We start from the raw sequence: 15,605 nt of genomic DNA, 5'->3' as shown, positions 1-15,605 counted from the left end.
GGGCAGACTGGGACACCAGATGGAACAGCTTCTAGCCACTGGGAAATTGGACTTCAGAGCATCGCCAGCCAGAGACTTGAATCCCAGCTCCACTACGAGAGCCAGGCATGGAATTCTCCAGAGCCTCATTCTCAGTATCATTATAAGGATTTGAAAAAAAGGTGTTTGTATAGTGTCTGCCACATCAGATGTGCTCCGTAAGAGGAAGTTATTAATAACAACATAATCAACTCTCTGGCAAAATTAAGCCTTCCCAGGAGACAATGTACTTTTTCCCCTTGTGACCTTAAGGGATCTGAAACTCCATACTTCTACAATAGGACTGAGCCATGTCTGTCCTGCTCACTGCTGGGATTTTGTGACAGGCACATAACAGAGCTCTGTGAATTTCTGTTGGTCACTGATTGACTGGATGAGGGAGACAGGGATCTCAGATTCTGGAAACTCAATCCAGGCCTTACCCCTGGAAATGTGCTGGCAGTCCTGTTGAAATCCTCCCATCTACTCTCTTCCAGGCAGGCACCACTTTGATGATCTCAAAAAAATAGTGACAAAAATTCCTGAATGAAGGCCTAGTCAGAGGTGCTTTTGCACATGAGTTCCAGCTCCAAGCACCTGAGAATCCCGCCTAAAGTCATTAGTTATAGCATCAAGTGACAACTGGCTGCAATCCTAGCAACGACAGGAACCAGGATGTTTATCTCTCTCATGAAGAAAAGAGGTCAGGATCATACCCACAACCTAGCATCCAAAGGGGTTCTCAGGGCAAGCCAAGTCTCTGAGTGGAAATTCAGTTCTCTCTCCCTCTCCCTTCTTACCACCTCCTCTGTACTCCTTAACAGAAAAACAAGAGGCATCTGTCTGCACCTGCAGCCCTGAGAAAGCCCCTGCTGCCCACACTTGAAGTAGAGGGTGGAGGCGCTGGGTTCTTGCCTTTGTGCAGGGGCCCTAGGTGCTGGGCGGAGCCAAACCAGTTGCTGCTCAGGCTGGCTGGCTGCTAAGGCTTGCTCCACACTTCTGCCAAGAAGAGTAGAAACTGACATGGAGCAGGGGAAGGGTCTGACTCACTTCATCCTGGCTATCATTCTTCTCCAAGGTAAGAGCCGCTAGGGGGTCTGGCAACCTGGGGAAGGGCTCACTGGTAGAGGCCATCACCAGAAAGGCAGGGCTACTGGAATCCTAACCTTGAACCTACCTCAGCAGTCACCCTGGAATTCAAAGAAGGAAAGGCAAAAATGAAACTTCTTACTGTTCTCATCTAGAGAGAAGTAATGTCTCAAAGGGGTTCTTATCTCTGAGAAATCAAAATAGAGGGCTTGACTGAGAAGACCCTGCTGCCGCCATCTTATGCTTGAATGTAGCTCAAAAGGGCACAGGCAAGAAAACTGAAAGGGAAAGGTACGTGTTCTCTGATTCAGAGATGGGCTTAGCAGTAGACCTGTGAAGCATTCACTCACTCACTCACTCACTTGGTCAATTGGCCAACTGGTCAACAAGCATGGGTAAGATCCAAATGGGCAGATAGTGCAGAAGGATAAAAAGATAAATAAAAAGTTTCTGCTCTAAAATCTTATGGTGTAATTAGAGAAGTTAAATTTCAATGTTGCCATACTGAGCATAAGATGCAAACAGGGTTGCCTTAATGAATATCCAGTTTAAAATATCCAATGGTCATCTGGAGTCTGAACACATGGGGGGAACCCAAAACCACTATAGTTATTGATATTGCACAAGTACCATGTGATATGTCAGGATGGAACTGTAAGACACCAACTCTTATGGGATAATTAGAGGGGAGAAAAAAAAAAAACTCAAGAAAGTAATGAAAGAATGGTCAAGGACCTGAAATAATCAGAAGAGTACAAAGCATGGTATAGACAGCTTCCAGAGGAGAGAATTACCAAGAGTATGACTCTCTTAGCGAGAGTCCAACCACATAAGAACATATTTAAAATTTAGGTTTGTGGGATCTGGCAAAATAAAAGTCATGAGTAATTAAATAAGAACAGTTTTGGTGGAATAGTGTGAGTGAAAACCTAATGGATGAAGGCAGGTGACAAAGGGCAGTGAGTATAGACTACTCTTGAAAGAAACTGAATGAAAGGCAGGAGAGCTGGAGCAGGAGGCAGAGGTCAAAGTACAGTCTAAGAAGAAATATTTTTGAGGGTAAGAGAAACTTGAGCACATTTGTTGATGTCGGAAGTACAGAGCTAGGAAGGGAGACAAGGGCACAGAGGGTAAGGCAATATTACCTGCTCGGACTAGCAGAAAGGAAATACAGATGGCTTGGCCATTGGGAGACTTGTAAAGAGAAAGAAGCTGGAGAAAAGGCTACAGGACCTGTGTTCTCAAAAAAACTAAGTGGAAGGCAATATCACCCGCTGAAACTGAGCTGATGATAGCCAAGTGGGAAACTTAAGAAGACAGGGAGAGTGTGGAATTATTTCTGAGAGAAAAGGGATAAAGAGTGAGGTAACACAGGTTAGAGGGCAGCCCTGGAGCTGGAGGGAGCTAGCTGCATATAGTGAAAAGAGCTTTGGATCAAGCAATAGAAATGTGAACTCCGGGTCCAGCTCAGACACCATTGAGCTGTGTGTGCACTCTAGAACAAGGCCTCCAACCCTCTGGGCTCAGTTCTCTTAACAATCAATCCAGAAATTTTGCTATGGGAACTCTCAAGTTCTGAAAGGAAGCAACACTGAGATGTAACAAACATCAGCAATAGTTCCATTTCCTTCCTTTGGAATCTGAGTTTGAAGCAAGGGACTCTTTGGTGATCAATTCTTGGGGAGAAGGGCTGCTAAGAAATCTATTTAACTGTTATGCCTTTCTTCTGCATTTACTCCTTTATGCATTCAGGCATTTGTCCAACAATACGAAGCTCCTACCATGTGTAGGCATTGTGTTGGGGACCATTCATAAGCAGTTCAGCCCTGCACAAAATTCTAAGACAGTTGACTCCTTCCAGCAATTTCTATCATACTTTGACTCCTGACCAGCTCTCTTCATCATACATTCTAACTCTAGCCACACTGTTCCTCTTGTCCTTTACCAAATCTAGATCTTCACTCACCTGTTTTTTTCTACCCAAAATGCCTTTCTCTGTCTAATGAATTCTTACAGTTTCATTCTTCAGGGTTCAGCCAAATTTCTCACAACAGCTTCTATTTCTTTTCAAATGCATTCATATTGGAACTAAAAGATAAATTACGAGTTCTATTACATTAATTACATATGCTTATTTTTTCCACTTCATCTTAAATTCTTTGGAAGAGCAACTGGTTCTTGACATCACCACCCTTTTCCTTCACAATACTTAATCATGTTAGGTCATCATAATGCTCGGTAAATGTTTGAATTAAATCAAATTGAATTAATTCCCGAGCTATTTCTCTGTACTACTCTACCATGCAACCTGTTATGGAGAGAGATTTGAGGGCTAATTGAATAGCTCACTTTCCTAGGACTCACTTTTCAGGGTTTCTATAATAAACTCACTTTTTAGGGTCTCTATAAGAAAAAGATTGCCAAGATTTTAGAAATAAGGGCTGGAGATGTGGCTCAAGCGATAGCGCACTCGCCTGGCATGCGTGCGGCCTGGGTTCGATCCCCAGCACCACATGCAAACAAAGATGTTGTGTCTGCCGAAAACTAAATATTAAAATTCTCTCTCTCTTAAAAAAAAAAAAGAAGAGTCTATAGATGTAGCTCAGTGGCCAAGAACCCCTGAGTTAAATACCTAGTACTAAAAAATACAAATAAAAATTGCATTTAAAAAAAAAAGATTTTAGAAATAAGTCAACTTCAAAGGCTTTGGCCACACTTACCCCTTGATAGGGTTTTAGTTGCTAACAGAATAGAACATTCTGGGCTGTATAGTCAATACCTTTACATATACTGCAATACAATTTGGATGCTAACCCCCCAGAGTTAATGGCAGATCTCACAAGTTAAGAGCACAGCTGCCAACAAAATTGCCCTCACTGCAAAGGTATTCCCTCAAATGCGGGAGTCCCCAGACCTCACTAACTGACAAACTAGCTGTATATCCAGAGAGTTCCCATGACTTCTCATGTTTGAACATGTACTAGAATGACTCACAGAACTCAGGAAAGTATTTTGCTTACTGTTACAGCAAATATATATATATATATATATATATATATATATATATATATATATATATATATATATTTGAAAGAAACAGAGAGGGCAAGGCCTTGGGGAGTTCTGAACACAAAGTGTCTATGGCCTCTCCCTGGGGAATCAGAACCCATCACCTTCCCAGCAACCATGAAGCTCCATTACGTTATTATGGAGGTGCCACCACAGAGTTACAGTTGATTGAATCATTGGCCAGTTAACTGAATTCCATCTCAGCCACTCCCCTCCCAGGATTGGCAGCAGTGACTTCAAAGCCCCATATGGTTGGTCTTGACCAGGCCCATCCTGAGTCATTGCCTTAGCATGAGCTCAAGTACAGCCCAAGTGGGTACCAAGAATAGCAGATGCACTGCATCACTCATGAATTCCAAGGGCTAGAAACTCCCATCCAGGAATCTGGGACAAAAACCAAACAAATTCTTCATTATAATGTTGACTTCAATTCAGTAATTTAGGCTACATTCAGTAATGTGGGAACAGATTCTGTCATTCCCATGGGTTAGAATCCCTCTTGATCTTGACCTCAAATGACCATGAGAATACTTCAGGGCGTCACAATAACTCCATGCCCACCTGATCCTCTCTCTGTTGTCTACAGGTGCTGTGGCCCAGTCAAGGAAAGGTAGGAAAAAAAGACTTCTTTCTGTCCCCAAACTCTGAGGAAATTCATAGAAATGTGACTTGCTACAGAAGTAGTGCACACCTCTAAACTCAACTCCTTGGAGTATTACAAGTTCCAGACCAGCTTCAGCAACTTAGCAAGACCCTTAGCAATTAGTGAGACCCTGTCTCAAAATAAAAAATAAAAAGGGATGTGGCTCAGTGGTAAAGCACACCTGGATTTAATGCCCAATACTGAAAATAAAAAGTCCCTCAGGAGGAAACAGTTTTAGAAAGGATGAGGTGAAGGGTGAGAGATAGCTGCTATCTCCATTATCAACCAAATCAGCCCTGCTGCAACCTGTTCTGGGCAGCTTTCCTATAGATAAGCAATGTCTGGTCCTTGCAGGAGAAAGAGGAACCTGGTAAATAGACAGGTCACATGTAACTGTGACCTGTGAGCCAGTAGCATTGGCATCACCTAGGAGTATGTTTATAATGCAGAATCTCTCCTCACTAGGACTACACATTGAAGTTTGAGGCACAACTTTATTACTACACTAAAGGTCTTCTCCTGGTACCCTGAGGTAGAGAGAGAGGCAAGACCCTTAACAGAATATCGGGCTTTTCCTTTTCAGAAAAACATCTGATAAAAGTGAATGACAATCGAGAAGATGGTTCAGTACTTCTGATTTGTGACTTGACCGACAAATACATACAATGGTTTAAAGATTCTCCAAATACACTTGTCCAAAATACAAGTGAAAAAACATTCAATATAGGAAGTAATGTCAAAGACCCTCAAGGGATATATTGGTGTGGAGGATCAGAGTACACTTCAAGGCCATTCCAAGTTTATTATAGAAGTATGTAATCCCCTTTTGTTTGTTTGTTGTGAAATTAAGTGGTGCTTACTCTTCTGGTGAGATTACTGTCTAGGATGAAGGTAGAAATAGATACTGAACACTGACTACAGTAATAGCCATTTCTCTTCATCTCAGTTTGCTTCTTCTTTTTTTTTTTTTTTTTTTTTTTTTTGCTGGGGGGTAGGTACTGGGGATTGAACTCAGGGGCACTCCACCACTGAGCCACATCCCCAGTCCTATTTTGTATTTCATTTAGAGACAGGGTCTCTCTGAGTTACTTTTAGCACCTCGCTTTTTGCTGAGGCTGGCTTTGAACTCGAAATCCTGCTGTCTCAGCCTCCCAAGCCGCTGGGATTACAGGCGCTGCTTTTTTAACAAGACAGTTTTCTCATCTTTTTGGAAAAGCATAATTAGTCCTGTAAACGCTGGCTTACTTTTGGTTGGGCCCCATGAATTGGAGAAGTTTAGCAACACTGGTAAACTGAGTTGGGCGGGGGAGTGGGAATGTAAGGAAGATTACAAGGTGAGCAGCAGTGAAGGGAGGGATACAAGGGTGGGGAGAACAGGACCTGGGTTTTCTTCTACTCCACATAGTTCCTGGGCTTCCCTAGGACTTCTCAGTGAGGAACATAGAGAAGCACTGAGTTCTTGGTCCAAGGATCTTCCCTAACCATACCTCTAACAGAGGGAGAAGCCTGCCGCCCCAGACAGAAGCATTGTTGCTGGTAGGCAGGAGAAAAAGATCCAGGAAGAACAACACTCACACCCTATGGGAGGCTCATCCCTCACTGTGCCTGGTTTCCCCCAGTGTGTCAGAACTGCATTGAGCTAAATGCAGCCACCGTATCTGGCTTCATCTTCGCTGAAATCATCAGCATTTTCTTCCTTGCTGTTGGAGTCTACTTTATTGCTGGACAGGACGGAGTTCGCCAGTCAAGAGGTAAAAGAGGGCTGAGGGTATGGCCTAATGGTAGAGCACCTGGCTAGCATGCATAAGTCCCGGGATTAGATCCCCTGCACCACAAAAACAAAATGAGGAGGTAAAAAAATGTTCTTACCTGAGATGTGGAACCACCCAAGACCTTACCTTTCCTTCCTACCAAAATAGACCCAATAACAGAGACCATGCTGGCACATGTTGCTAATGTGCAGACTTGGGTGAGGTAGGAAAGAGACATTTGGTGTTACCCCAGTATATTTACCTGTTCCAACCTCCTCTGATTTGTTCTCTGTGTTTTTTGAAAACTCTTTACTGAAGTAAAACCTACATATAGAAAAGTGAATCACAAGCTTACAGCTGAAAACATTCAACAAAACAAACATCCATGCATCCAGCACCCAGTTTAAGAAAGAAAGTATTGGTCTGGGGTTGTGGCTCAGTGGTAGAGTGCTTGCCTAGCACGTGTGAGATACTGGGTTTGATTCTCAGTACCACATACCAATAAATGAGTAAAATAAAGGTCCATCAACAACTAAAATTTTTTAAAAATATAAAGAAAGAAAGAAAATATCACCAACACCATAGAAGCTCCTCTTAGGATCATTTTCAACCACACCCATCCCACTACCCCGCTACTATCCTGACTTCTAACAACAGAGATCAATGTATCCTATTTCATTGTGGTTGTTCTTTAGGCAAATGAATTCATGCAATAAGAATTCTTGTGCATGGCTTCTCTCACTCAAAAATACACTTATGAGATTTATCCATGTTCTTGTATATTGTTGATTCTTATACTATTTAGTATTCCATTGGGTGAATATGGTCTTTTTTTTTTTTTCTTGTTCAGGGGCACTTAACCATGGAGCCACATCCCAGCCCTTTTTCATATTTAGAGACAGAGTCTCCCTGAGTTACTAAGGGCCTTGCTAAGTTGCTAAGGCTGACTTTGAACTCATGATCTTCCTGCCTGTCTCCTAAACCACTGGGATTTTAGGCATGCACTGCCATTCCCAGATGGACCATATTTTTAATACTAAACACAAGTATGTCTTTTGTTTTTATCCTTCCAAGAAATAAAAAAAATAATATGAGATTGAAAATTTTATCAAAATACCAATGTCAATTTATCATTCTTATGTATGTATATTTTATTTTTTGTGCAGCTTCAGACAAGCAGACTCTGTTGCCCAATGACCAGCTTTACCAGGTAAGGGATAAGGAATGAAAGACACAATGCCATCATTAGTTGGGAGGAAACTTGGGGAGAGAAGCAAATCATTTAGAAACTACTATACAGAGAATGAACCACTTACAGCATACCAAATGATAAGATGATTGTCCTTTTGAGCAGAATGGGAAAAATAAAGAGAAGGACTGAAAGAGACTGAGGAAAAGTTGAAGAATATACTGAGAGGGACACATAAAGAAGCTATACACAGAGCCTCCCTCTCCTCATCTTCTTTTGGCCCCTAGGAACATAAAGCACCCACTCCATATCCTTGCACATAAAAAGCATTCAGTTAACCAGGCATGGTGACACCCACCTGTAATCCCAGAGACTTGGGAAGCTGAGGATCCCAGTTTGAGGCCAGCCTCAGCAATTTAGCAAAACTGTATTTCAAAATAAAAAAACAAAAAGGAATGGGATGTAGCTCAGAGGTAGAGCACCACTGGATTCAAACCAGAAAGAAGGAAAGGAAGGAAGGAAGGGAAAGAAAGAAAAGAAGAAAATAGACAAGCCAGGCACAATGGCACATACCTGTAATCCCAGCAGCTCAGGAGACTGAGGCAAAAGGATTTCAAGTTCAAAGCCAGCCTCAGCAACTTAGAAAGACATGAAGCAACTTAAAGGCTGTCTTTTAAAAAATTTAAAATTAAAAAATGCTGGAGATGTGGCTCAGTGGTTGAGCACTCCTGGATTAAATCTCCAATACCAAAAGAAGAAGAGGAGGAGGAGGAGGAAAGAAGAGGAAGGAAAAATAATTCAATCAGTATGCACCATATTAATTAAGAGTGGGTAGGAAAGATGGGTTTACTACTTTGCTGTCCTCTTCAGCCTCTCAAGGATCGGGAAGATGACCAGTACAGCCGTCTTCAAGGAAACCACCAAAGGAAGAAGTGACCTCAGGACTCAAGAATAGGTGGTTCTTCAACACCAGTTCAGAGTAAGTGCCTTTACATCTCCTCTCCCCCAATTGCTGCCAAGTATGACTCTCTTCCCCAAGCAGCTACAAAGATGTGTGTGTGTGTGTGTGTGTGTGTGTGTGTGTATGAGAGAGAGAGAGAGAGAGAGAGAGAGAGAGAGAGAGAGAGAGATGCATGAGAAGCAGTTGACTGTGGAGTCCCTTATCTACAAATACTGGGACCAGTACTGGTTGCCTTGACCTAAGAAAATATGAATGCTGTGTGTAGCTAAATCCTCTTAGAGCAGGGCCTCAAGCCACAGAGATGCTAAATATTAACCTTATTAGTGTCTCTCCACATCCTATTAGCATTTTGGGGTAGTTGATTCTTTGGGTTGTCCTGTGCAGATGCCAGTAATAGCCCCATTATTATTTGGGGCTTACTGAAAGTGTTATTTGATTTTCCAACCAATTGCAATTTTTCTTTTTTTAATCCAGGTATTCTCCCTTCTACTGAGTTCTCAGAATCAAAGCAATACATTTTGGAGAGCTCTCAGCAAAGAGATTTTCAGCCCTAATTCTAAACTCCAGGATTGCAGAGATGACAAACCAAGAGGAGGGCCACCAGAGCAAATTTGGGTTTTTCTCAAAATAAAAGTCAAGGCTGGAGATATGGTTCAATAATAGAGCACTTGTTTATCTGTCTAGCATGTATGAACTCTATGAGACCCTGGGTTAAAACGGGGTGGGGGGGTGGGGAGGGGGGTAAAAATAAGTACAATGTGGTGTTTCAAGAGTGCCACCTATTGGTAAAAATGTAAATTGAAAGTAAAAAATAACCCCTCTATTAGAACAGGTTTTTTTTTTTTTTTAAGTTTTAATTTTTACTGAGTTTTTGTATAGGTCATAGTTCATGTGGCTCAAACATGCAGTGTTCACTTGCATTCCTATCTACCAGTTGCCTTCTCCATAGGTAAACCAGTTTCTTATATAGCTTCCCAAAGGGGTGTGTGTGTGTGTGTGTGTGTGTGTGTGTGTGTATCTTCTGGGCATTAAAGAGAAAATTCTCAAATACACATTTTTCCCTTCCCCTATTTTTCACATAGATGATACCATACTAGACATATTTCATTTCCCCTAATAAAACCTTAAGATTATATATTCCAAATAAAAATAACTATAAAATGCAGTCACATCGTATAGATTGATTTTAGTCATTTATTGATGGACATTTAAGTTGGTTCTAATCTTTCTCTTAAAACAGTGCTACAATGGCTAATATATTACTGTCATTTTAAAATAATTGCATTGAATTGAAATTTGTGTGCCACAAAATTCACCTATTTTTAAGTGATTCACCTGTTCTCAGAATTTTTAGCAAATTTACCCTTCACCATTACCATAATTCAGTCTTAGAACATTTCCTTATAACATCATTCTCTTAAGATGTGCCGTTTTGCCATCTCTCTGTTCTCACCCTCAGCCCCAGGTAACCACAAATCTTTTCTGATTTTTGTTTAGTTTTGTCTTGTTTTTTGTTTGTTTGTTACCAGGTACTGAACCCAGGGGCGTTTAACCACTGAACACCCCCAGCCATTTTTGTTTATTATTTGAGACAAGATCTCAATAAGTTGCTTAGGCCTCACTTAAATTGCTGAGGCTGGCCTCAAACTTGCCATCCTCTATTCTCAGCCTCCTGAGTTGCTGGGATTGCAGCGTGCACCACCACACCCAGCTTTTCTGTCTCTTAGGCTTGCCTTTTCTGAACATTTCATATAAATGGAATCAGACAGCATGAAATCTTTATATCCTTTAGTATGTTTTCAGGGTTCATCCATGTTGTAACATGTTTCAGAATTTTGTTTCATTATTGCTGAAATTCATTTTATGGATACTCCACATTTTGTTTATCCATTCACCAATAAATGGACATTTGGGTTGTTTCCATTTTTGCCTATTATAAATAATGCTAATATGAACATTCTCAAGCAATTCTTTGTGTAAATATGTTTTCAATTTTCTGTGTTAGATAACTAGAAGTGAAGAATTTCTAGATTACATGTCAAATTCATGTTTAACATTTTAAGAAACTGCCAATTTTTTCCCCAAACTGGCCAAACTATCTTACATTCCCATCAACAATGTATGAGAGCCACTGTTTTTCTGTATCCTCACCAATATTTATCACTGTCCATTTTTAAAAATATTTTTAATTGTCAATGGATCTTTATTTATTTATATGTGGTACTCAGAATTGAACCCTCTGCCTCACACATGCTAAGCAAGTGCTCTACCACTGAGCCATGACCCCAGCCCATATCACTGTCCATTTTAAAATAGTTATTTTAGTGGATATAAAATAATATCATAGCCTTTGGGGGTAGGTATCAGGGATTGAACTCAGGGGTAGTCAACCACTGAGCCACATCCCCAGCCGTATTTTGTATTTTATTTAGAGACAGGGTCTCCCTGAGTTGCTTAGCAGCTCACTTTTGCTGAGGCTGACTTTGAACTCGCCATCCTCCTGCCTCAGCCTCCTGAGCTGCTGGAATTACAGGCATGCACCACCACACCCAGCAATATCATAGTCTTAATGGCTAATAAACATCTATTCATGAATTTATTAGTTGTTCATATGTCTTTAGTGAAATGTCTATTCAGATCTTTTGCCCATTTTTAATTGGTTTGTTTATCTTCTTACCATTCAGTTGAAAAAGTTCTTTACATATTTTTTAATACAAATTCTTTATCAAATACATAATTTGGAAATATTTTCTGCAGTTTTTTCCTTTTTTTTTTTTTTTTTTTTTTTGGTACTGGGAATTGAACCCAGGGACTCTACCACTGAGCTACATCCCCAGCACTTTTTAAAATTTTTTGAGATGGAGTCTGTCAAAATTGCCCAGGAAATTTTACAATCTTCCTTTTCAGTCTTCCAAGTATATGGGACTACAGGAGTGTACCACCAAATCCAGCACTTTTCACTTACCTCCATGGTATCAAATCCAAGGCCTCACACATATTGGTACAAGCCAACACTCTGAATTATACCCCTCAGCCTTCCTCATCCCCCTTTTTAAAGGGTCTAAATTTCATAGACTGACCTTGAACTTGCAATCTTCCTGCTTCAAAGACCCAAGAAACTGAGATTACTGGCGTGTGTCACTGCACCTAGCTGTGTTGCATTTCCCCGCTCCCTGCCCCCCAGGTACTGAGGATTGAATCCAGGACCTTGTACCTCCTGGGCAAGCACTCTACCACTGAGCTAGACGCCAGCTCTAATGATTATATTTGTGATATCATCTCTAAGAAGTTTTTGCCAAATCCATGATCACTAAGATTTTTCTCCTGCCTTATTTTTATAATTTTTAGTGTTTTATTGTTTTAGCTCTAATGATAAATGTCATTTTGAACAAGCTTAAAGATTATTTATAACAAGAACAAATAAATGAAATTGTTGAACCATCATGCATTTGCATTGTAGTTTTATTAAATGTTGACAAAGTGTACTTCATAGAGGTTATACTAATATACACTACCAATAACAATAAACAAAAGTGCTTGTTACTCCACACATCATATATTGTTAAAATATTTGAACTGTGCCAGACAGGGTCTCGCTGAGTTACTGAGGACCTCACTAGATTGCTGAAACTTTGAACTCATGATCCCCCTTCCTCAACCTCCTGAGCTGCTGGGATTACAGGCGTGTGCTACCACGACCAGCATCCCCAGCTCTTTTTTAATTTTAATTTTAATGCATCTCACAAAATTGACCAGGCTAGCCTAGAACTTGCAATCCTAGTAGCTAGATTACAGGCATGTCCCATAGCACCCACTTTTAAGCCAGATAGATAGCTGCCTAGATATTCCAGAAATATTTATTGAATAATCTATCTTGCACCCATTAATTTATTTTATTTTGCAGTATTGGTGATTGAACCCAAAGTCTCGTGTACATTAGACAAGGGCTCTACTACTGCAGCATCCCCAGTTAAATACTATGTTACAACTCCACTCTCAAAGGATTATAAATTTCAGGAAGGAAAAAAAAGTGGGGGGCTGGGGACGTGGCTCAAGCGGTAGCGCGCTCGCCTGGCATGCGTGCGGCCCGGGTTCGATCCTCTGCACCACATACAAACAAAGATGTTGTGTCTGCCGAAAACTAAATAAAATAAATTAATTAATTAATTTTAAAAAAAAAAGAAAAAAAAAAACTGGGCTTTTTTTTTTTCACTATGTTATCTCAAGGAACCAGAACAGTGTAGGCATTCTAAAGACTGCATAATGCTTTTTGTGTGTATATGGTTAAAATATGCATAATATAAAACTTATCATTTTAACAAGTCTTAAGTATACTATTCAATGACATTAAATACCTTCACATTGCCGTACAGTTATCACCAATATACGTTTCCAAACTTTTTCATCATCCTGAACAAAAATCCTGTATTCATTAGAAAACAATTACCCACTCCTTTCTCCACCATCCCTTGGTAATCTTTATTCTACTGACTGACTCTATGACTTTGTCTATTATGGGTACTACATGTAAGTTGAAACATATAGAATTGTCATACATGGCTAATTTCACATAGCATGATGTTTTCAAAGTCCATTCATGTGGTGGCATGCATTTATTCCTTTTAAAGGTCAAATGATAGTCTGCAGTATTTATATATTTTGTCTATCATTTATTTGTATGTAGACATTCAGGGTTTTTTTTTTTTTCTCTTTTGGTTATTATGAATAATGCCACTATGAACAGGGGTGTCCAAGTGCCAGTTAAGTCCCTGCTTTCAATTCTTTTGAGCATCTGTTTTGAAGTGGAATTGCTGGGTCATATGATAATACTATGTTTAACTTTTTGAGAAACCATCAAACTGTTTTCCAAGTGGTGCATTTTTTTACATCCCCATCAGAATTCCATAAGCTTCCAACTTAACATCTTCACCAACATCTGTCTTCTATTTTTTTGATAAAACCCATCAATAGTGGTAGTGAAGCAGTATCTTATTACAGTTTTGATCATCATTTCCCCAATGACTACTGATGATGGGTATCTTCTTTGTAGCAATATCTAATCAAGTGTTTCACCCATCTGTGAATTAGATTGTTTGGTATTTTGTCAATGTATTGTAGGAGTTCTTTATATATTCTTGATATTAATCCTTTATCACATATATGGCTTACAAAATTTTTCTCATTCTATGAATTGTCTTTTCACTTGCACAGACCTTCTATTTTTAAAAGTATGCAGCTCCCATTACTCTTGCATATTTCAAAACGAACCTGTGGATTGTATGCTGTTGCCACTGTAAAATCCATTTTTTTAAAAAATCGCACATTATCTGGCACTTGTACATGCTCAAATCTTAGTTGTTATTGCTGTCATTGTTACTGCTTCACAAATAATAATCTACGAAAAGTTACAGAAGCTGCTTGGGAAAGGTATGGTACCAGTGGGAAAATCCCTACAGAGTTTACGACCAGAGCCAGAGATCACAAAGTTACATCTGCGCTAGATGCTACGATTTCCAAAGACCACCCTCATATACCACTAACTTCCAAACCACTTCGCCCAACAGACCCCACCTCCGACCCCAACCCGATCCCAGGGCCATTTTCGGCCACTTCCGCCCCGCCCCAGCAGGCTTCAAACAAGCTAGCGCGTGCGCAGTGGGGGTGTTTGCGTGCCATTTGTCTGCAAGGGCGGACGCATCCCGCTTCCGGCGCGGAGGTGACAGTCCACACGCCTAGGCGCTTAGTGATGATGTCAGCTCCGGTTGCCATGCTGAGTCGGAAGTGGGAACCCTTTGGCCCCTGAGACTGTCGTGTCGTCGCTGCTGGCCCTTCAGGCTCTGGTAAGAGAGAAATTAGCTTGAGGGTAGGGGACCGTTGAGTCTTCAGTGGCAGCTTTTCTCCCAGTCGAATGCCAGCACAGGCCTCTTCCAAATTCCTTCTCCTGTGCTCTTCTAACCAGAGACCCTCTCCCCTTCGTGAACTTTGACCCTGATTCGGAAACCCTTACATTGCTCCAATTTCTAATTTCTCAGCACATTTCTGTCCCGCTTTGCAACACCGCTCCTGGAAAAGGCCAGAATATTGTCCTTGTATATCTTTTGACTTCCTTTCTCTAAAACATGCTCCCTGAGGGTGGGTCTCCCTCCTCCCAGTGAATCCCTTATGGAATACGGAGGGATAAAATATAAAATAAACAATAGATAGCCATATGCCAAGAGAGTTAAATTAAGCACCAGACACAGTGATCAAACTAGTTGAGTACTTGTGGCAAGATATTGATAGTTCTTAAGGCAAGTGATGGGCTCCTGGCACTCTGCTTCATGTTTTCTTGGGTTCAGAGGACAGTCTTAAAATTGATCACAGCTCAGGAGCTAATGTTTAATGGGTATTCCCTTTGGGATCAGTTTTTTACGTCCAGAGCAGAAATGTCTTTCGCTTCACCATCATTAACTGTTTGGGTACCACAGTTCTTACTTGATAAGGTCTTTCTAGCTTGCATACAGATGTGTTAAAAGGCTATGTTGCTACATTAGCATCACCTGAAAGTATTATTGGGTAGAATATATTACACTGGTAGCATTTTTTATACCTATTTTTATTTGATGTATTGTTTATTCTTTGTAAGAACAGAGACTTTACAGGCTTGACTTAAAAGAGTGTGATTTGTTTATTTATATATGTATGTATGTATTTATGTATGTATTTTGTGGTGTTGAGGATTGAACCCAGGTCTCACACTTGCTAGGCAAACACTGTACCTCTGAGTTACACCTGCGCTCACAAGCCTTGATTTTAACAATTCAAGTTTTACGAAGTGTTTCAAATATTTCTGTTTAAAAATAGTGTCAACTCAGGTTTTAAAACATTTGGGTGCTCACAAGAGCT

At 40.5% G+C, this 15,605-nt stretch overlaps 2 protein-coding genes across 2 annotated transcripts in view; both read left to right on the top strand.

Annotated features, from left to right (window-relative positions):
* The first annotated feature begins 1,035 nt into the window (after positions 1-1,035).
* On the top strand, positions 1,036-9,423 carry Cd3g (CD3 gamma subunit of T-cell receptor complex). Its single transcript, XM_076843716.2, has 7 exons — positions 1,036-1,096; positions 4,763-4,786; positions 5,403-5,630; positions 6,439-6,570; positions 7,737-7,780; positions 8,630-8,738; positions 9,195-9,423. The coding sequence occupies exons 1-6, from the start codon at positions 1,042-1,044 to the stop codon at positions 8,693-8,695; spliced, it is 549 nt and encodes a 182-aa protein (XP_076699831.2). The 5' UTR covers positions 1,036-1,041; the 3' UTR covers positions 8,696-8,738; positions 9,195-9,423.
* A 5,030-nt stretch (positions 9,424-14,453) lies between these two features.
* Positions 14,454-15,605, top strand: part of Ube4a (ubiquitination factor E4A) — a 34,635-nt gene continuing 33,483 nt past the window's right edge. Inside the window, exon 1 of the mRNA XM_076846355.2 lies at positions 14,454-14,560. The gene's annotated coding sequence lies outside the window, so the exon portion shown is untranslated. The remainder of the gene's footprint in view (positions 14,561-15,605) is intronic.

Source organism: Callospermophilus lateralis, chromosome 2 (genome assembly GCF_048772815.1).
Source record: "Callospermophilus lateralis isolate mCalLat2 chromosome 2, mCalLat2.hap1, whole genome shotgun sequence".
Taxonomy (NCBI): Eukaryota; Metazoa; Chordata; class Mammalia; order Rodentia; family Sciuridae; genus Callospermophilus; species Callospermophilus lateralis.
The sequence above is the reverse complement of the archived record's forward strand: the minus strand, read 5'-3'. Positions and strand labels throughout refer to the sequence as shown.